Below are 22,549 nucleotides of genomic sequence, written 5' to 3' on the forward strand. Positions count from 1 at the left end.
CTCTAATAAAATGTCTATCCACTTCAATGTGCTTAGTTCGGTCATGCTGGACTGGGTTATGGGCAATGTTAAATGCTACCTGGTTATCACAGTATAGCATCATGGGTTATTTTGCCTGCACCAATTTCTTCTAACAGAGAATGGATCCAGAGAAGTTCTGAAACTCCATGCGCCATGGCCCTGTATTCGGCTTCAGCACTTGATCTTGCCACCACTGTTTGTTTCTTACTCTTCCATGAGGCTAGGTTACCCCCAACTAGGGTGCACATTCCTGAAGTTGATCTCCTATCATCAAGGCATCCTGTCCAATCGGCATCTATATAAGCCTCTAGTTTCAACTGTCCATGATTAGTAAACAATATGCCTCTGCCTGGATGTCCCTTCAGATAAGCAAGGATCCTGTCAACTGCCTCCCAATGCTGGACTCGTGGGGCATGCATGTATTGACTTACTACACTCACTGCATAGGAGATGTTCGGTCTTGTCATACACAAGTATAGTAGCCGACCCACAAGTCTCTGATATCTCCCAATGTTCTTTACAGGTTCACCTTCTATTGCACTAATTTTATGGTTCGGGGTGCTAATTGCCTTTGTTCCAAGCTTCCCTGTCTCTTGAAGAAGGTCCAAGACATACTTCCTTTGAGAGATAAAAATTCCATGTTTCAATCTTGCAACTTCGATGCCTAAGAAGTATCTCAGTTCTCCAAGATTCTTAATTTCAAATTCCTTATGTAGGTTCCTCTTCAGACTGTCAATCTCACTCAGATCATTCCCAGTGACAACAATATCATCCACATAAACAATTAGAACTGACACTAGAGATCCCTTGCGCTTCACAAACAAAGTGTGATCGGATTGAGTTTGAGTGTAGCCAAAAACAATCAAGGCCTTTCTAAATCTGTCAAACCATGCTCTGGGAGATTGTTTCAAACCATATAGTGACTTCTTAAGCCTGCATACCTTTCCCTTTTCAGTATCATTGTAGAAACCAGCAGGAAGATCCATATACACTTCCTCTTGTAGATCCCCATTTAGGAAAGCATTCTTTACATCCAGTTGAAACAAGGGCCAAGAGTATGAGGCAGCAAGGGAAAGGAGTATCCGAGCGGAGGTCATCTTTGCAACTAGCGCAAAGGTCTCTAAATAATCAGTGCCATAGGTCTGTTTGTATACTTTTGTGACAAGTCTTGCTTTGTACCTCTCTATACTTCCATCTACCTTATATTTTACTGTATAAACCCATCTACATCCAACTGTCTCCTTGTCTGATTCTTAACCAAAGCTTCCATCTCTTCCTGCATAGCTGTCTTCCACTCAGGTTTGGAGAGAGCCTCACTAACACCCTTGGGTATAGACACTGAATCAAGAGAAGAGAGAAAAGCACGGTAGGAAGGAGAAAGTCCACTGTTGGATAAGTACTGTGAGATACAATGAGCAATACACTTTCTCTTCCATTTTCTAAGCGCAATAGGGAGATCAAGGTTATCTGTAACAGAGTCAGTAGGATCAATGGGAACTGAAATAGTAGCAGGATCAAGAGGAATACCTGAATCCGTATCAGCCCAATCTGGAGTCTCCAAGGGATCGACAGGAAGTGATGTGAGTTCTGCTGTAGTGGAATCAACCGCCTTGTGAGATCTCTGTCGTGAGTAATGCTGAGAAACAGAGCGCAAAGGAGGTGGCACCGGGTGGTGGTCAAGCACAAGAGGTGCAACAAGGATTGGAACTGGGAGAGGGATAGACTGCTGACTTACTTCCCCAAAACACTCCCCTTGAGAAGGATTCTGTGAGAAGAAGTACGTGGATTCTAAAAAGGTGACATCCATGGTAACATATCGGTTCCCAGAGACTGGATCATAGCAGTGGTACCCTTTCTGATTCTCTGCATATTCAAGGAAGACACACTTCTTTGCCTTGGGATCAAGCTTCGAGCGGTGAGGACCAAGGATATGTGCAAAGTAGACACACCCAAACACTCTGAGAGGCACCTGAAACATCTCCCCCTGAGGAAAAAGAAGGCTGAATGGAGTGCTGAATCCAAGTATGCGAGAAGGCACCCTGTTAATCGGGTATACTGCTGTGAGAATTGCATCACCCCAAAACCGAACCGGAACCGTAGATGTGATCATCATGCTTCTTGCGGTCTCAACAGTGTGTCTGTTCTTCCTTTCTGCAACACCATTCTGTTGTGGACTGTAGGAGCAGCTGCTCTAATGGACAACACCATATTCTAACAAGTACGAGGCAAGATGTCTTTCAAAATATTCCCTGACATTGTCAGATCTGAACACCTTTATATGTTCCAAACTGTGTTAGTACCATCTGATGAAATTGCTGCACCAAGGATGGTACTTCATTGGGGGATTTCATCAGGTAGATCCAAGAGTATCGAGAAAAATCATCCACAAATAGGAGGAAATAGCGATAGCCTCCCATAGAAGGAACATGGTAAGGACCCCACACATCCGAATGGATAACATCAAAAGAAGAAGAACATCTTTTAATACTAGGTTTGAAAGAATGTCTACAATGCTTTCCAAGTTGACAACCTCACACTCTAGACTTGACAGACTAATAGACTCAAAAAGTTTTGGAAACAAAGAACTCAAAGAAGAAAAAGACAAATGGCCCAAACGATTATGCCAAAACATAATCTGACTCACAGATCCGGACTCACTGTCCCTGCTAACATGATGACTTTGGTGAGGGGGAACGTCCAGGAGATAGATTCCATTCACTTCACGACCACTCCCAGTCGTCCTCTTTGAATCTAGATCCTGCAAAATACAACATCCAGGAGAAAAAATTACTAAGCAGTTCAAATTCTTAGTCCAACTACTAACAGATAACAAATTTGTGCTCAATCTGGGAACATGAAAGACATAGGGTAAACAAATAGAATCATTAATCTTGACAGATCCCTTCCCAGCAATAGGAACATGGGATCCATCAGCTGTGGAGACCCTATCTCTGCCAGAGTAGAGCTGGTAAGAGGAAAAATAGCGAGCTTTGGATCATGTGCTCTGAGGCTCTAGAATCTATAATCCAAGGAGGTCCCTCCTTACTTGAAGTAGAAACATAATTTGCAGTGACGTGTGAACTACCTGTGTGAACAAAGGAGGTAGATTGAGCTCCACCAGTGCCACCTGTACCTTGTTGTCCGCTTGCGGCTGAACTGGAACTGGCTGTATCTCGTTGGTTCAAAAGTAGCCCATACCTCTCAAGTTTGGCCCTTACTGCAGCAACTACAACAGATTCCAAAGCGGCTGTAGTAGGAGGGGCCGGAGTGTCACCGGTAACTGCCACGTGCGCATTTCCCTTCTTATTTCTCAATCTAGTTGACACAAGATGTGGGTGAAGCTTCCAACATGTATTCTCTTGTATGTTTAGGCTTCTTACAGTAGTCACAAACCAAGTCTCTTTTGTCTTCCTTCTTGATTTCACCGCCGCTTGGTTTAGGTTTCACAACACTTACCATGGTAGACTGATCAGAAATCTGGGCTTTCATCATCACATCCCTCCTGCACTCCTCCCTTGACACAAAAGCATATGCTTGGGAGAGAGTGACACTATCCCTGGAAAGAAGATGCTGTTGTGCAATGTCATACTCAAGGTTAAGTCCAGCAAGGAATTCAAACACCTTATACTTTTCTAAATGTCTTTGATAGGTAGCTGCATCCTTGGTGGTTTCCCAGGCAAAGGTCTCCAAATGGTCAATCTCCTGCCACAGGGTCTTAAGGGCTGAAAAATAGGCTGCAATAGATCTATCCCCTTGCCTTGTAGCAATAATCTGATTCCTCAGTTGATAAGCCCTAGCAACATTCTCCCTTTGTGAATAAGTTTCTGCAACCCCATCCCATATCTCCTTAGCAGTGTTTGCCCATAAGAAATTTTTACTTATATGTGGCAACATGAAATTACGCAACCAAGTCATCACCATATAGTTTTCCTGCACCCATCGGGAATTGCTAGTTTCGGGTTTCACCTCTTCACTAGTGATATACCCTAATTTCCCACGAGCCCCAATGGCCATCTTTGCAGATTGTGACCATTCCAAGTAGTTTGCACCATCCATTCTAACTGTAGTAATGGTTCCAGCCCCGAAGGGGTCTCCAACACCCCCTCCCACTGGTCCCATTTCACTCCCGGGCTTATTTTCAACTCTATGGTCCTCCATGCTTCTCAAAAAAGGTAAAGAAAATAACTAAAAATTGCAGCAACATCAAACAAGACACCTTTTGGAACCAACAACCCTTTCTTGGTGTCCGGGGCTTTCTTTCCACAAAAGATTCCTTTTCTGTAGGATGGGAGAAGAGAGGGAAAAGACAACCGCCCTCTCTAGAAGCCTCCAAACCACGTGGGACTTGAATCGCCCCTTACAAAAAACTCCAAGGAACCCTAAAAAACTAGGGCGCCACTTCCTAGGTCAAAATTGAAGAGTCCAACAAAAACATGACTCTTCCCCTTTCTCCAGTTTTTCCTGATTCTGATGAGAAACCCTAGACCAGCTACAGGGTACACAGATCCATCAAGAAAATCCAAAAACTGGGTTTACCTGAGAGCTTCGATCAGCCTCTTAAAACATCATGCAGTCGGCCGATCTAGGGCTGCATGAGAGAACAACTTCAAGAACCTTCAACCTGCTCTGATACCAAGTAGAAACCACTATTTGCTGATTCAGTCAAGCTTCTTGTAAGAGAAAGAAGGGGAAGGTGAAGATTTCAGCAGTAGAGAAGGATGGAGAAGAAGAAAAGAGTAGGATGTCAACTAGAGTTATGAGAAAGATAACCCTAGCCACCAGCCCCTCATTATATTTATATTTAACTTAAAGATGAGATATTACAAGGATGCCCTTAGTAGGGCGGCTACTTAAACTGAATAGTCACAACTTTAAAAAATAAAAACTAATGGGCCGGAGGCCCAACAACTTCCTAATTAAATAAAACAAACAAAAGACAAATTGGGCCCTCAAAAAAAAAAACGGCCCACTCAACAGTAATAAGTCAGTTTATGCATAATCCTAAAGAAGTTCATCTGCAGGCTGCTAATTGAATTTGCACTATTTGAAAGCCAATTCAGGAAAAGGAATTTTATTCAGAAGAAATGGGGGACTGGCTCTTGAAGCATATACAAATGCCGATTATGCAGGATCTCCAGTAGATAGACGGTCCACTTCTGGTTACTATACCTTCTTGGGAGGAAACTTAGTCACTTGGAGGAGTAAGAAGCAAAATGTAGTGGCTCGGTCAAGTGCAGAGGCAGAATTCAGGGCTATGGCACAAGGAGTGTGTGAATTACTCTGGTTGAAGATAATTTTAGAAGACCTGAAGATTCCACGAGAAGAGCCTATGAAACTATATTGTGACAACGAGTCAGCCATCAATATTGCTCACATTCATGTTCAACATGACAGGATGAAACACATCGAAATTGACCGACACTTTATAAAAGAGAAATTGGACAACAAGTTGATTTGCACTCCCTATGTGTCTACAAAAGGACAACTGGACGATGTAATTACTAAAGGGCTCAATAGTACAGACTTTCGAAGAATTATAGCCAAGCTGGGAATGGAGGATCTCTATTCACCAGCTTGAGGGGGAGTGTTGGAAAACGTGGGGTTACTGGTGCAGATCTATATTTGGTAGTTGTGTAAAAATAGAATTGTATATATTCCTAGGATTGTGGAAGGATTGATTTAGAAAGTTTTTCTTTCTATTTCTTTCTTTCTATTTTTGTACTTTCTATTTTCTTTTCTTTCTATTTTTCTACTTTCTATTTTCTTTTCTTTCTATTTTTTTTTCTTTCTATTTATTGCAGCAGCTTACTGTATAAATATGCCAATTGGCAATAGAATGAAATACATCGGTATTCTACCATTCCAAAACAGAGAGAGTATCTACCTACTAACTCCTCCACCGCTTCCACTACCTTATTCAGACTATTCATGGATTAATAAAGTTAATAGTTATCTGAAAAATCTGAAAAAATACAAAAAGCTTTAGAGATATTAAGTTGTTATGCCAATTCCCTATAGACAAGGAAAGCCATGTTGAGATGCTTACTGTACACTGTTTCTTGAAGTATATGGATATAAAATAATTCTTTAATCTTCTATAGAGCTTGTATGCAATGACTTTTTTGTTATTTTTAATATCAGAGTATTCTGTTGGTTACAGACTTGAAGATGTGCAGTGGAGTTTCAGTTGGCTCTGTAATTTATTAGCAAGTGGGTTATAGAAATTGGGTACTTTCTTCATAGAGGGAAGACTATTTTGATGTGCTTACCCCTTGTAAGAAGTCCAATGTAAATTTTGATAGAATCTCCTTAGGGAATCTTGAATCATATGGGATTGGAGGGATATTTAGAAAATAATGATAGCACAGTATATTCGGGTCTCAAGAGATAGGTTCCCTAACAGAGGCAAAGTGATTTCGAAGAAGCATTGCTGTAGCTTAAGGGTTTTGCACAAGAGAAAGTTCAAGAAGAGTCAAAGAATCAAGCTTTCATTTCAATCTGGAAATATTTGTAAGTGGTTCTCGAGCCTAGTTGATGAAATAGCTCATGTGGATTGCAAGAAAGGAGCTCAATGCGGCAAGTTTGAGAATTTCTCTGAGTCAAAGGATCCTTGTGATGGAAGGAAGAAGGAGATAGCAAGGCTTGGTCAACAATTAAGAAGTAATGGGCTCATGTTAATATGGCATGTGACTCTTTGCCTTGCTCTATTGGATCGATGGGGGACGAAAACAAGGGTCTATCATCGCCCCCATCGGCTGCTTCCCCCTCCCAACCGAAGACAATGTTTCAGAGAAAGTTTCGGAAAGAAACATGGAGCTCACAAGGTTCAGTCGAATAGACAACAACAACCCTAGCTTGGAGACCGATTAGGAAGGAGCTCTCGATAGCACCAGGTTGTCCAAATCCAAAGTTCAATAGAGAAAGTGGTGAGTCTGATTCAGATAGTGATTGGGACGATGTGTAGCTTGAAGGAGACGAAGAAAACTTTCAACCTTCGAGTATAGGAAGTATTGACTCGGCTAAGGCTTGCAAGAGGACGGTGAGTGAAGATTTAGGCACATAAATTCTGTTTGCAGAAGACTCTTCAAACAAAACATCACTTTCAAAGGGTTTTGGGTTGAGTGAGGTTCCAACAGATTATGGAGTGCTTCCACCAATGGAAAAGGAGAGGTTCAAATCAACCTTACATCAAAGCTAAGGGTGGATCACATTCCTTAGGGTAACCAGATACAAAGCACAAAATCGCAACATCCCACTTCCCAAGAAGCTACGCAGATTACATCCTCGTAGGACTCCGACCAACCTGAGCTTATGTCCTTATAGGGCTTGCAAAAGATATGAACAGGGAGATCTCTACCCCCTCTGAATTTCCTCTTGTTTTTGTTGGTCCCTTTGGTTCCTCGAAACCTGTTGCTAATATTGTTCAGAAGCTAGTGAATGCTGAAAACCACTGTGCCACGAAGTTTGGAGATGTAGAAGAAGCTAAGGGAATAGGGGAGGTAGAGGTAAGAGGAAATTTTGGAGGCACTAGCGCTCGGAGGTGAGTTGGGTTCAGAGGAAGCGGGGCTGATAGGGGTGAAAGAGAAAAGTATAGAGCAGGGCTTAGATAATTTGACTTTAAATGACCCAAAAGAGAAAGAAAAGGAAGGGGAAGGGTTAGGACAACAACTGAGCAAGAGTTCTTACCCTAGGTTGGAAGAGAGAAGGAAGGAATGTAGAAAGATATTGAAGAAATTAAAGGTTCTTCCTAAGAGAAAAAAAGAATAGTGTCACCTTAGAGAAGCCCTTAGGTGTGAAGGTGTACTCAATGAAGGAAAAAGGTAAGAGAAGGAAGAAGAGTGATCTGGAAAAGTTAGCTAGTGAATTGGCAAATGGTAGGGAAGAAAGTAAAAGGAAGGGTAAAAGAGGGGAAGGATATTAGTCCGATCAGCTCAAAAGAGTGGGTCTCCATTGTTGCAGGTATGAAGATTATAAGCTGGAATGTGAGGGGTCTAGGGAGCACAAAGAAAAGGTGGATAATTAGAGAAGCCCTCAGAAAGAAAGACCAGGCATGGTTCTCTTACAAGAAACAAAACTTCAGGAAATAAATAGGAGATGGATTAGGAGTATCTGGGGAGCTAGAGGATTAAGCTAGGTTTTTGCACCTTCTTGGGGAGCCTTTGGAGGTATTCTCACCATTTGGAGGAATGAAGAATTGGAAGGGCTAGTAGGTCAGTTCTCAGTTTCGATCAAATTTAGAAGGTTGACTGATGGCAAGGGTTGGGCTTTGACAAATGTTTATGGTTTGAACTCCTATAAAGATAGGGTCCATTTTTGGGAAGAGTTGAGTGCCATTAGAGGGTCGTGGGAGGGAGCATGGTGTTTGGGTGGTGATTTCAACATAATCCCATTTGCACTGGAAACAAATAATCCCAGTCAAAGTATCACAACAAGTATGAGGAAGTTTAATGAATTTGTAGACTTATTTGAGCTGAAAGAGCTACCTTTGTTACAAGCTGACTATACCTGGTTGAACTTTAAAGATTCCCCGATTTTCTCTAAACTAGACAAATTCCTATTTTCAGTGGTTTGGGAAGTATTGTGGGAGAATCTAACTTTTCGAGCTTTAGTGAGAGCGACTTTGGACCATTGCCCTATTTGTCTAGCTCAAGAAAATTTGGCAGGGGGCCCTTCACCATTTAGGTTTGAAAACATGTGGTTAGAAGATCCTAGCTTTGTAGAAAGGGTCAAGGGTTGTTGGTAGGAGGTAGGGAGCAGAGGTTTGAAGAAGGGGTTAATTTTTTGAGGAAACTTAAGGGTCTAAAAGAGAGAATAAAGGCGTGGAACAAGGACACTTATGGTAAGGTGGAGGAGATCAAAGAAAGACTTGTTTCAAGGATTGAGGAACTAGATAAGAAAGAAGCTTTTAGATCTATGAGCAGTAAGGAACGAGAGGAAATGTGGACATTAAATTGTGAGTTAGAAGAAGTCCTCAGGAAGGAAGAGATTTCATGGAGGCAAAAATCTAGATGCAAGTGGCTGTTGGAGGGGGATGGAAATACAAAATGTTTTCACTCCTTAGCCAATGGGAGAAGAAGGAAAAATCAAATTGTCAGGATAGAAGTGGATGGACAAGAGATAACCAGGGAGGAGGAGATTATCAAGGTTTTTGTGGATCATTTTAAGAGGATATTCTAGAGTCATGGTGGGAGAAGTTTTTCTCCCCCAGATGTTCAATTGGTTTGAGTGCCTGAAGATATGGTTGCAGCCTTAGAAAGGGAGTTTTCTCTAGAAGAAATAAGAGAAGCAGTATTCTCAATGGAAAGGTCTAAAGCTCCTGGTCTAGATGGTTTCTCTTTAGTGTTTTATCAGAAGTGTTGGGACCTTATCAAAAGAGATTTGGTGGAAGTTTTCGACGAGTTTTACACAGAAGGGGAAATCTCTCAAGGTATAAATTCAACTTTCATTACTCTCATCCTCAAAAAGAAGGAAGCAAAAGCTCCAAAGGATTTCAGATCAATAAGCTTAGTGGGGAGCCTCTTTAAGATTATAGCAAAGGTTCTTGCTGGGAGACTTATAAAGGTACTACCTTTGGTGATCTCACAACAGCATGGTGCCTTTGTTGAAGGAAGACAGATTATTGACCAGGTGTTGGTAGCAAATGAACATATATCAGAGAAGAGGAGGAGGAGAGGGAGGGGTGTGGTATGAAAGTTGGATTTAGAGAAGGCTTATGACTATGTGGACTAGTCTTTTCTTCTAGAAATTATGGGGAGAATTGGGCTAGGGGAGTGGGGGAGGATGTGGATGAAGGGATGCCTTAGTTTAGTGCAGTATTCAGTCATGATCAATGGTGTGGCTAGAGACTACTTTCCAGCAAAAAGAGGATTGAGACAAGGGGATCCCCTTTCACCCTTTTCTGTTCACTTTAATTGCTGATGTCCTAAGTAGGATGATTATGGAGGCTGATCAGAGAAATCTTTTTAGAGGATGGAGAGTAGGAAGACTTGAGGTGGCAATCACACATTTATAGTTTGAAAATGACATCATTCTATTCCGTGAGGGAGGAAACCAGGAGAGCATAAGAATTCTACGTGAGCCCTTCACTTCCTTTGAATCACTCTCCAAAGGTTGGGGGGCAAGTTGTATAGCAAGGATTAACTTGGAAGATGAAAGTTTGAGAGAACTAGCGGAGATTCTGGGGTGTGAAGTAAAAAAATGGCCACTGGAATACTTAGGGTTACTGTTGGGAGGGAATCCAAGATCCAAAGACTTCTGGAAGCCAGTGGTGGAGAGGTTTAGAAGGAAGTTGTCACTTTGGAGAGGAATTATTTATCCATAGGTGGAGAATAACCCTGACTAGAGCAACTCTAGCAAACCTACTAGTCTATTTCCTTTCAACTTTTAGAATCCTAGCTAGAGTGGCAGGATATTTAAAAAAACTTATGAGGGATTTTCTTTGGGAACCTGGGGAGGAAAAGAGGGATCATCTAGTAAAGTGGGAACAAGCCTGCAAAACAAAGGAAAAGGGAGGCCTAGGACTAGGGAACTTAGTTCGCAAGAATATTTCCCTGTTAGGAAAATGGCTTTGGAGGTTCCCATTGGAAAGAGAAGGCTATGGCATAAGATGATAGAAAGCATTCACAGGCTGATGAACAATGGCTGGGATGCAAAGTTAGCCCCCACATCTTCCTCGAGCTTTCCATGGAAAGCAATACTAGAGGTATATCTTATCTTTCTTAATCTCATTAGATTTGATGTGGGTTGTGACTGATCTATATTCAGTCTCTAACTTTGTCACTTTTTCTCACTCTGGATTGAGTTGGGATTTTGGTTTCAAAAGAGGTTTGAGGGACAATGAGTGTGAGTCTCTTATATGCTTGCTTGATGCTCTCAAGTCAGTTTTCTTCGTTCAATTCTTGGAGGACACTAGATTATGGTCTGCTTCTTCTGATGACACCTTTACTTGTGCTTCTTTCTTTGATACCCTTGTTCAAATTCCTTTTGGGGGTGATAATTTCCTAGTGAAAGATATTTGGAGCAAGCCCATTCCACCAAAAATTCAAGTTCTGTGTTGGGAGGTGTTTCTAGGGAAGGTAAATACTTGTGACATGCTTCAAAAAAAGAGGCCAAATAAATGCCTCTCCCCTCATATGCGCTCTCTTTGCTTTGCAGATGGTGAATCCCTACCCCATTTATTGATCCATTGCTTTTTTGTACTGTTTGTATGGGAATCTCTTTGCTCTCTCTTTGGTTGCAGGTGGAGTGCTTCCCAGGATGTAATAAGCCTCTTTGATCCGAACTTTCTAAGGTAGCCAACAAAAAGAGAGAGGGTGATGTGGAAATCGGCAAGGGCAGCAGTGGTGTGGACAATATGGGAGGAAAGAAATGCAAAGAATATTCAATGAAAAGCATAGGCCAAAAGAGGCCATAAAGATAAGAGTTGCACACTGGGTAAAAATCACACCAGCTCTTCCAAAATATCTCAATTACGGATATTGTAAGTGTGTGGAATGAAGTGGCTCACACTTTTGAGAGGATGTAAAGAAAAGTGATGGAATGGAAGCCGCCAGGCCCCAATAAGTTAAAGCTGAACTTTGATGGCTCTATAGGAAATCCGGGTATGGCAGGCATTGGTGGTGTGATCAAAGACTCCTCAAACAAAGTGTTGGCTATGTACTCAGGACCTTTAGGGGAAGGGGACTCTTTAAAAGCTGAACTGTTAGCTCTACTTCTAGGGCTAAAGATTGCCAAACAATCCAGTTTTAAGAACTTGGAGATAGAAGGGGACTCAAAAACAGTGATATCTTGGACCAATTCAAGCAGTAATGTTCCTTGGTACTACAGACATCTGTTAAGGGAGATAGTAAGCATAGAAAGGGAACTCAATGCCTCGTTTACATGGGTTAGGAGAACTGCAAATGGAATGATTGATTCTCTAGCTAAACAGGGAGGTCAAAGGCAACAGATTTTTTGGGGTTTATTGTAAATTGTTCTGTTGAAATGTCTGTGTTCTTTCTGCTGTAAATCTGTATTAATTCTCTTAATTGAATAAAATTCTCATTTTTTTCTGATAGAAAAAAAAACTAAGGCCCACTACCTACTAACACAAGTCATAAACATAACTTAAAGGAAAATAAAGAAATTAAGGCCCATTCGATCCATTATCTCTATAGCAAGAAATTATGGTGTGATGGGAGTTAGAAAAATAGAGAACCAACAAGCACTTCTTGGGAAATGGCTCTGAAGATTCAATCAGGGATTCAGGAAAAGGAAACTTATGGAGAAAAAACAATTTTAATCAAATGTGGTATTAGCAATGATGGATGAGACACGCGACCTTCCTTTACCCCAATGGGTTATGCAGTTTGGGGAGTCATTCAGAAAGTGCTTCTTGACTTATTGAAAGGGATCAAATATAAAATTGGAAATGGTAGAAGGGTCAAATTCTGATCTGACAGGTGGTGCGGAGAGTCTTCTTTAGAAGAGAAATTCCCTGCACTTTTTTAAATATCACAAAATAGAAATGCTAAAGTGGGAGATTGTTTCAACCAGGTAAATAATGAAGTGGTTTGGAGACCTGCATTCAGAAGAAACCTGAATGACTGGGAAATAAACTCTTTGGATGAAATGCTTGGTTTGTAATGTTTGTTGTGAACAATCAAGCCAAACACAGTGGAGGTCGATGAGAGGGTTTGAAAATGGGAGAAAGTAGGTTGGGTGGGCAGCAATCAGCTTACTTTCCTTGGGCTAGAATATTGAAATCATGCATCCCTTCAAGGGTGGCTTTTATGGTGTGGAAGTGGCTCTTGGTAAATGCTTAACAAAAAGGATCAGCTAATAATAAGAGGAATGATGCTGTTAAATGATTCTTGCTCCTTATGCAATGAGAATTCAGAATCTTCTAATCATCTTTTATTCACTAAAAGCTCTTTTACAGTTTATGGATGCTAGCCCTACAGTACTTTGGGATGCATTACTGTCTGCTGGAATCAGTTCAACACTTTTGGAAGAGTGGAGAGTATTTGAGCAGGAGAGGGAAGGTGCTTTGAGGAATCTTATCGGCAGTCATCATCTGGACGGTATGGAGAGAAAGGAACTTGAAGATCTTTGAGAACAAATATTCTGACTTGGATACTATAAAAAGCAATCTAAAGGGCCTTCTATATTCTTGGTTGAGCATATAAGAAACCTTTTCACAGGATCCAGCCTAGTTTTTTTTTTTGATGCTGGATCTTTGTGTTCTTAATTTTACAGTCTTTGGCTTTTTGTATATTGCCACTGTACAGCATTTCGTTGTACATGGCTAATTGTGTATCTTGGATAGTTTGATCAATACAATACGTTACCTTTTCACAGAAGAAAAGATGTTCTACTTACAATGCCTAATATGCGGTAATATAGGCACTGAGAAATTGGCAATATTACCTTACCATGTTGGTGAAGAATTTATTCTCTACCTTCTAAGCACCTCTGAGTCCCTCCTTCATCTAGCTTAACCTTATTGTACCTGCTTGACAAAAGGGAGAAAATGAGCAGAACAAACATTTGGAGGACTTCCAAAATTCTGGCAAGTTCTCTGCTTGGATCAATTTCCTTGGTGGAATAGTTATATTGGTGATTTGACATGCCTAAATACTTCCTATTTTATAGTAACTAGTTATTGTATATATCACATTACAGGTCTAGTATAGAGATTTTAGTTGTGTAAGTTTTAACTGTTTTAGTTTATGGGGCTAGGATTGTTACAGTTAAATACCTTATCTTTTCATTCCTCCTTTTTACAGCAGGGATAAAGGAAATCCTATTGTCATATAATGAGACCAATTCCATGGGAATTGGATTCTATTGAATATAGGCTTCACAAATTGGGAATTGATAGTTCTCTTTTCGTATAATGAAAGATCCCTACCTGTGTGGTGTTTTAGGATGGGTTATTGTTGTCCATATTAATCTTTATATAATTCAGTGATCTCTTCTGTAGAAATGGTATTTGATCGTTTTGTATTGATGACAGATTTTTATACACTGAGGAAGGAAGTGGAGGTGATCATGGAACGTGTTGAAGAAATAAGGGCCTCTGCTGGTCTGCATCATTTAGAAGAAGACTTCCTGGCATTGGAACAAAAGGCTGCTGATAGTTCTTTGTGGGATGACCGAGCTAAAGCACAGGAAACTCTTCTTGCCTTGACAGATGTTAAAGACAAAATTAAGTTGCTTAATGAATTCAAAACTCAGGTATGTCCTTTTTCCTTTCGTCAAGTTAAACGATGCTGTGTTTATTATTGTTATTATTTCTATGGTTAGTTTACCTGAATAAGTTTATTTTGAACTAAAAATTCAGATTTAACCAAGTTTTCAACATTATTGGATTTTACTGATAATGGCCCTTATCATTCTTCTTTTTCCTAGTGGTTGTTTGTCTTGGTATCTTTTCTTTGGATCACAATTCTATAAACTTGTCCCAAGTGATATTGCATACATGACTTAGCTTTTTTTCTAGACCACCTGCTCGATGGTATTGCATTAGGGCTGCAAATGGGTTGAATTAAATTTGGATAGGGGTATCAGATACATGGCAATTATCTGAATTAAAAGAAAAGAAACAAGAGAAAAGGAGACTGAAGAGAGAGAAGTGATGAAGGAAGAAGATGGAAGAAAAGGAAGAAGAAGAGAGAGTAGTTCAAAATCTCTTTTTAGCCCCCAATGACCTCTTTTATTCTTTTGTTGTAAAAAACAAGGACAATTACATGAGTGCTCTTAGTAGGGCATCCATCAGTAAAGACAACAATAAAAAACAATAGAAAAAGAGAAAACATGCCCATAACTAAGGCCCACTATCTACTAACACAGTCATAAACATAACTAGAAAAACAAAGAAATTAAGGCCCATTCAGCCCATTATCTCTACACTCTCCCTCAAACTGAGTGTAGATATCAACCATGCCCAGATTACGTACACAATGTTGTAACTTTGCCTTGGGGACACCCTTGGTTAGAACATCTGCTAACTGTTGCTGTGAGGTAATAAAAGGAAGGCAAACTTCTCTAGAAGCTATCCTTTCTCTTATATTTGCCAGTCAACTTCAATATGTTTTGTCCTGTCATGCTGAGCTGGGTTGTGAGCTATGTTGATTGCAGCCATGGTTTCAAATGTTGCCAAATGTCGCTAATGTCGCCTGATATATGTCGATGTCGAGGCTCACCAACATGAAAATGGATGGTAAAATAAAAATTACATTATGGCGGTCGACATTTCCTATATTTCGGAAATGTCGACCAAGTCGGTCCAAATAACTAAAAGGAAAATACAGTTTTTCCTATTATGTCGACAGGATGTCGACTAATGTACATTAAAAATATAAGATATTAATATAATATAGTATATTAATATAGATTATTCCATTAATATTTCTATTTAATATTTCAAATAAAATATTTGTAAAGAGAATTAACAAAATATAAAAACAAAAGAATAAATTAATTACTTTATAATATAAAACATAAAATATTTTTCAAGTAATAAAATATTAACTAGTTAGTATTTTTTAAAATATTTATTAAAATCAGAAAATGTTTATTAAATTTTATAATAAACCATATTCTACGTTTAATATAAAAATCAGAATAAATTTAATAAGTTTTATACTAAACCATAATTTATTATAAATTTAGTATTAAAAAGCATAATAAATTCATTAAGTTTTATAAGAAATCAGAATTTATCATAATGTTAATACTACAAAAAGGAGAATCAGTTTATTAAAATTGTAATAAAACATAATGTATTATAACTTTAATATTTAAAAAATCAGAATAAATGTATTTCTATTTACTAGTGTGAAATAAATATATTAGAATTTATAATAAATCAGAACTAAAAATAAGAAAAGAAAATATCAGATAGCCTTGTAAAAACATCAAAATGCATAATAAATCAGTAAATCGTTATTTCCTAATTTGTTATTGATCTTAGTTTCTTAGCTTTATATAATGGTTGGGAATAAGATAATAGTCTAGAAATATGTATTAATGCTTCTTTTATCATTTTACAAAATGTCTTTGCATATTTCCACATATTTCATAATATTTCCACAATGTCTCTAATTTTTACAATATTTCCCCTCAACATTTCTGACATTTCCGACATATGTCCTATATTTTGGTAAGCGACATTTCCATCGACCTTTTAAACCTTGATTGCAGCTTGATTATCACAGTAAAGCATTAATGGCTTATCATGTGTAATACCCATATCCTTTAGAAGTGACCTGAGCCATAATAACTCTAAAACTCCATGTGCCATTGCCCTATACTCTACCTTAGCTAAAGACCTGGCTACTACTGACTACTCAGGAGAAATGTTCCTTGCAACCAAGGGACAATAACCTGATGTAGATCTATCATCAATACTACCTGCCTAATTGGCATCTATGTAATCCTTTATTTTCATGTGTCTATGCCTAGAGATTAGGATACCCTTTCCTGGAGTTCCCTTCAAGTAACACACAACTCATTTTGCAACAGCCTTATATGTGTCTCTAGGGGCATGCATAAATTCACTAATCACACATGTAAAGGTATAGAAACTTCCCCAAAAGTCTTTGGAACACTCCACTGTTTGCCAAAAGCTCACCATCATCAACTGAGAGTTTATGGTTAGCATCAATAGGTGTAGAAACAAGTTTGGCGCCAAGTTTCCTAGTCCCCGTGAGAAGATCTAACACATACTTACATTGGGAGATGAAGATGCCATCTTTAGACCTAGCAACTTCGATTCCCAAGAAATATCTCAATTCCCCTAAATCCTTAATTTCAATTTCTAAGTTAAGGAATGTCTTGAGTGCTTGAACTTCTTTTTTATCACTAAAGAAGAGATAGAAAGATATGAAGAATGGGATATATCATTGTGCTTCTGTACATCAGAATTTATAGCTCTCTCTAGGATACAAACTAGGTAACAAATCTCCCTAATTAAAGGATACAAACTAGGTAACAAATCTCCCTAATTAAAGGAAAGATAAAACTGATTCCTAAAAATTTGTACAGCTCACAAATCTCTCAACTACCTAAAATAGCACATAATCAAATATAATACATAATTACAGAAATCTTCCAACAATCACTCTCACTATGGTCATTTTTGCAACCATAGTTTTCAAGGCACCAAGGCGAGGCTAGGCGACCATAGGGCGCTCAGGCGCCTAGGTGCTTAGGCATTGGAATTTTAAAATATTAATTTTCTTGAGTTTTTACTTTATCTATGTTTTTAGTAAGCTATTTTATTGGTTTTGTGTGCTAACTAGCCAGCATGTACACTAACTTTTAACTCTATAAATCATTCAAATGAGTATAAAACTATAAATTTCATATAACTAGCAAGCATGTACACAGTACACTAACTATACACTAACTAGCAAGCATGTACACTAACTATTAACTGAAAAAAAATAAATAAATAAGTGCAGAAACTAGGAAGGGAGGAGAGGAGTATAGGGGCGGAAGAAGAAGAGGAAGAAGAAGAAGAAGAAGTATAGGGGATTAGGGGCAGGGAGGAGTATAGATCCCTGTTTTTTCAAAAAAAAAAGGGACTGAGAGTTTGAGACTATCAACTGAGAACAGTCAGGGGTGGAGAGGAGTATAGGGGTGGAGACCCTGTTTTTTTCAAAAAAAGAAAAGGGACTGAGAGTTTGAGACTATCAACTGAGAACAGTCAGGGGTGGAGAGGAGTATAGGGGTGGAGACCCTGTTTTTTCAAAAAAAAAAAAAAGGGACTGAGGCTACTAGCGACTGAGAACAATCAGGGGTGGAGAGGAGTAGAAGAACTGAAGTTGAGGTGCGATGGAGTTGGGCTGGGGAATGAAGTCTTTGGTTCTCCTCCCTCTCCATATAATCAACTCCATATACCTGATTTTAACCCTTGGCTACTAGCCGAGCCTTATACTCTCAATGGTGCCATCAGCATGATACTTGATAGTGAACACCCACTTACATCCTATTGGTTCCTTCCCATGAGGGACAGGTGTTTGGAAATACAATGTGCTGTACATTTCCTTTTACCTTTTCTCACAATAATAGGTAGGTCCAAGTCTGGGAAGGGAGGCTTTGGAGTAGGTAGTGAAGGACTTGTCCTATCTTCAAGGGTTAAGAGTGTCTGAGGCTCAACTGTAGATGAGGGAATGACCCGATTATCCCATAGCTTTTGTCTCTGATACCACCTTTGAACAATAGGATGAGTAATGAAAACTAGAGTAATAGTAGTAGTAGGAGGAGCAGGAATGGTAGAATTGGGAGGCAAAGGCTTTGCCATTGGAACAGAAGGAACCACAGTAGACTCAACCTTAGGATCAATAGGAGAAGGTAGAGGAAGTGGTTAAGAAAACAGTTCAATGGAATGCTTCCCCTCAGACGAATGACCATAAAATGGAAGTGACTCTGCAAAGGTAACATCCATGGAGACAAAATGAGTTCCACTAGTGGAACCATAACAACAATAGTCCTTTTGTGTAGAGGCATACCCTAAGAAAATGCACTTCCATGTCTTGGGTTCAAACTTATGTCTCTAAGAGCTAGGGACATGAACATAGCACGTGCACCCAAAGACACGCAAGGGAATAGGAAACAATACAACAAAGGGAGATTTGAACCCCAAGACTCGAGAAGGCATGTAGTTAATAAGGTAGGTAGTTGTCATCACTGCATCACCCCAAAATCTCACTGGAACATGGAGGCAAAAAGGATGCTCCTGGCTACTTCAATAGCATGTTGGTTTTTTCTCTCTACTATCCCATTTTGTTTTAGAGTACGAGGATAAGAACTTTGATGTATAACCCCAAACTTCTCAAAGCATAAAACAAGATCACTCTCAAAATATTCCTTAGCATTATTTGATTGGAATATCTTGATGCGGGTATCAAATTGGGTAAGCACAAGTTCATGAACCTGTTTTACAAATTTGGGTACTTCAGCATGGGAACACATAAGATAAAGCCAGGTGTAATGAGAAAAATCATCAGTAAATAAATTAAAATATTTATAACCACCTATACAAAATAAATGGTATGACCCCCACACATTAGAGTGGACAAATATGAAAAGGAACTGTAGATCTTTTATTATTTGCAGAATAAGAGTTTTTACAATGCTTTGGCAACTTGCATGAATCACAATGTAGACTTGACAACTTAGTTTCTTTAAACAAAGATGGAAACAAAAGACTCAACAAAGAAAAAGAAATGACCCAAATGACATTGACATAACATAGTATGACTGACTGACTTTGACACATTTGAATCAAAAGCTGCTCTCGGAGGTGATACTTGACTTTGTCCAGGCATGTTTAGTAGGTATATCCCATTCACCATGGCCATTCCCAATCACCTTTTGGGAGTCCATGTCCTAAAAAACATAGTAAGAAGGGAAAAAGGTCACATTGCAATTCAAAGATTTTGTCAAATTACTAACTGAAAGCAAATTAGTGTTTAACTTAGGAACATGAAGGGCTGAGGATAAAGTGATGGTTTTTGAAGCTTTGATGTTACCCTTGACAAAGATAGAAGCATGATTCGTAGCAGCACAAATACCTGAATGGGCATATATGGATGAAGAGGGAACTATCTTTGATGAAGCAGGTGCTGTAGTAGTAGACTCCAGGTGACTAATTATTCGACCATACTTCTTATACTCAGCCCTGGCGGTTGCTAGTTTCTCTCCCATTGACTTCTCACCACTATGCCCCTGTTCACTCTATAAGGAGGTGGCTACATTTGCATTTCCACCTTTATCATTCTCATTCCTTTTAACACTGTTTGCATTCTTAAATCTAGTAGGTGTAAACTCTAGATGCAGCTTCCAAGTTCCAACAGGTCTTTAGTATGTTTAGGTTTCTTGCAGTATTCACAAACATCTTTCGTTTTTTTTTTTTTGAAAATTTAAGATAAAATTCATTAAAATAAAAAGAAGTACAAAGGATTGTGATAAGAAATCACCCGAGAGAATAAAGATTGACTCAGACACTTCTTACATTAGAATAGTAGACAAAGACTCCAAAACTAACTATTTCGACACCAAAAACTAACCAAAACAAAAGGACAACTTCACACTGCACAAAAGAAACTAACATAAGAGATAAGCTAAACTACCCCATCAAAAACCTCCTTTTGGTTGTCGCCATCTTCATCCCATCTCCCTCCTTCAATTAACCCTTTTCTCGATCTTTCTTCCTTCCTCTTAAACTCTTCAAAAGCTTTTAAGGTGAAGTCCTCACCTCCCCAGAAAAACAAACCCAAGCTTTTGCCAATTTCTACATCCTTTCTAGTTGCTGCCTTGAAAGAGGCACCACTGATTTTCTCCACCTCCTTTTAGAAACATTTATTAGGTTTTCTAATAGCAAAATTGGAATCCTTTTTAGGATCACCAACAAGATGACCAGTCCCTAGTTGCTTACCCAGGTTTGAGGAATCTTGAAAGTTCTCAATACCAAGAGCTTTCTCTGAAGTTTCGGAGGTCTTACTGTTCCTTCTTCTATACACCCTTTTATAGTTCTTCATAGGCTCAAACCTAACCAAAACAAGCTTCAGATGAGAAAAAACTTTGGTTATGCGAATTGTGTGAGGATATCTTACTCCAGAAGCTCCTCGAGCCTTTTTGGAAGCCATGGATTCAGTCCCAATTAAATCTTTCTTAGCCTTCCCCTCCTGCCCAAATCCATGCCTAACTTCCTAATCACCACTTCCTTGAAAACACGAAGGTCATCGACATCAACAAACTTGTCTTTGTTAGACAGTGTATGCCCTTATCTCCAATCAGATTGATGTACAGGTACATTTATTGTAAATGAATAAAAGTACATTATTATTTCATGTTGACATTGGTATGTTTCTGTGAATTTACCCCTAAAACTAGACACTTATGAGACTCGTGTTAGTTTAGAATGTTCTTATCTGTTGGATAGGCTTGGGGAGTTTATCCTGCCAAGGCTGACACTGATGTGTTGCCAAAGAAGTTGGGGCAGCTTGTCTCGGCTGCTAGGATGAGACCCGAAACACATGTAGTGTGTGTTTGGTTGAAACACTGAACCCGAACCATTTTCCAGTTATGCTCTGGACCTTGGAGATTGATGGGAAAAACTAGAAAGTTACGCATAACCCCTAGACTTGATTATGGTACTATATTAGGTGTCGGATTGGGCTGTTTTTGATATGCCAATCAATAATATCCTTTGTGGGTCAAAACCCAAGTATGTTGGGGCAGTCTGAGAATTCACTTAAGTGGGTGATCATAGTGATAGGATCGGCCCCTTTGTCGAACAAAGTGAATGATCGGGTTTGCACTCTCTCTGATGGAAACATAAACTCTCGGCAGTAGATTTCAACTGTGTTTGAGATTTTGTTTTGCATTATATATATATATTAAATTTTTTGAAAAGTGTTTGCAAAAAGGTTTTAATTCCCAGGATCCATCCGAGCAGAGAGTGTGACACTGCACCTTGTAGCCAGGGGAGAGGTCCTTCCCTATCGGGCAGTGTTTGATCATTATAGGATGAGAGGTTAAGTGTAAGAGACCATTAAGGGCTGATTACCTGATGGGCTTTATCTTACTTAAGTCCATTATCCTTAGGTCTTCATAGGATGGCTGGATTTAAGGATCATTTAACTGCAAATGTTGGGCTCATTTTGATCCCATAGTGATGAACTCAGGGGTTCACTGCGTTTAGCAATGAATTCGGTCAGGCCTTTTCACAGAGGCTGGCCTGAATCCATGTGGGCTTATGTGAGGTCATGGTAGGGTCCCACGCCATACAAATCAAACCTAAATTGTCCAAGCAACATTCTTGGGTCGTGAGCCATATAGATGATGGGCCTAAAGCCCATAATTAATATGATTAACTAAGATGTCACATGATAGCTTAAGTTGTCATGTGACATGAGGCAAATTTGGGTTTGGAAATGGGTATGGAGCACCCATCCTCTTGAGAGGATGAGTCTTATCTCGTAATAGAGTCCAGATTCAAATAAAGATTTGGATAATCTCTTAATTTGATTAGGAGAAGTGCTCCATAAAGAGATAAATGAAGAAGAGGGCGAATTGATCTAGAACACTTGTTAACTCTGCTCTCTCCTTTTGTCTCCCAAGAAACCCTAGTTCGACTACATCTTTAGGGACTGATAAAGATCGGTTCTTTCTCTGATTTTTACAAGAAAAATTCAAAGAAATTTCGTGCTCACCTCCCCAGTTCGACCCAATCAGTTGGATTGCAGTTTTGCTGAAAATTGCGTTGTTGAACCTACTTCAAGATTAAGTTGCGCCACGTTCAGTGGGAGTTGGTTTTAAGAACTGATTTGGGCGTGAACTTCCACCTTGGGATCTATACTTGTGGTATCCGTATCAGGTATACATCTCCCTCTTTGTTTGATTTCAAATCTGGTCCGGTTCAGTGCAAGACCAATCCAAGAAGAATGCAGTTTTTCAAAATTCAGGGAATACGACTCTCGAAAAGACTGGAAAATTTTGAAAATTTGCCTAGTCATCTAGCATGGTTCGGCCATCC

At 39.3% G+C, this 22,549-nt stretch overlaps 1 protein-coding gene across 1 annotated transcript in view; it reads left to right on the forward strand.

The window, feature by feature from the left end:
- HCF109 (high chlorophyll fluorescent 109) overlaps positions 1 to 22,549 on the forward strand; it is a 77,916-nt gene that overhangs the window by 10,208 nt on the left and 45,159 nt on the right. The window contains exon 3 of the mRNA XM_088952792.1: positions 14,018 to 14,238. Coding sequence (XP_088808918.1) covers positions 14,018 to 14,238 — 221 coding nt within the window. The remainder of the gene's footprint in view (positions 1 to 14,017; positions 14,239 to 22,549) is intronic.

The sequence above is a fragment of the Nelumbo lutea genome, chromosome 7 (assembly GCF_056320005.1).
Source record: "Nelumbo lutea isolate HS-2025 chromosome 7, American lotus-T2T, whole genome shotgun sequence".
Lineage (NCBI taxonomy): Eukaryota > Viridiplantae > Streptophyta > Magnoliopsida > Proteales > Nelumbonaceae > Nelumbo > Nelumbo lutea.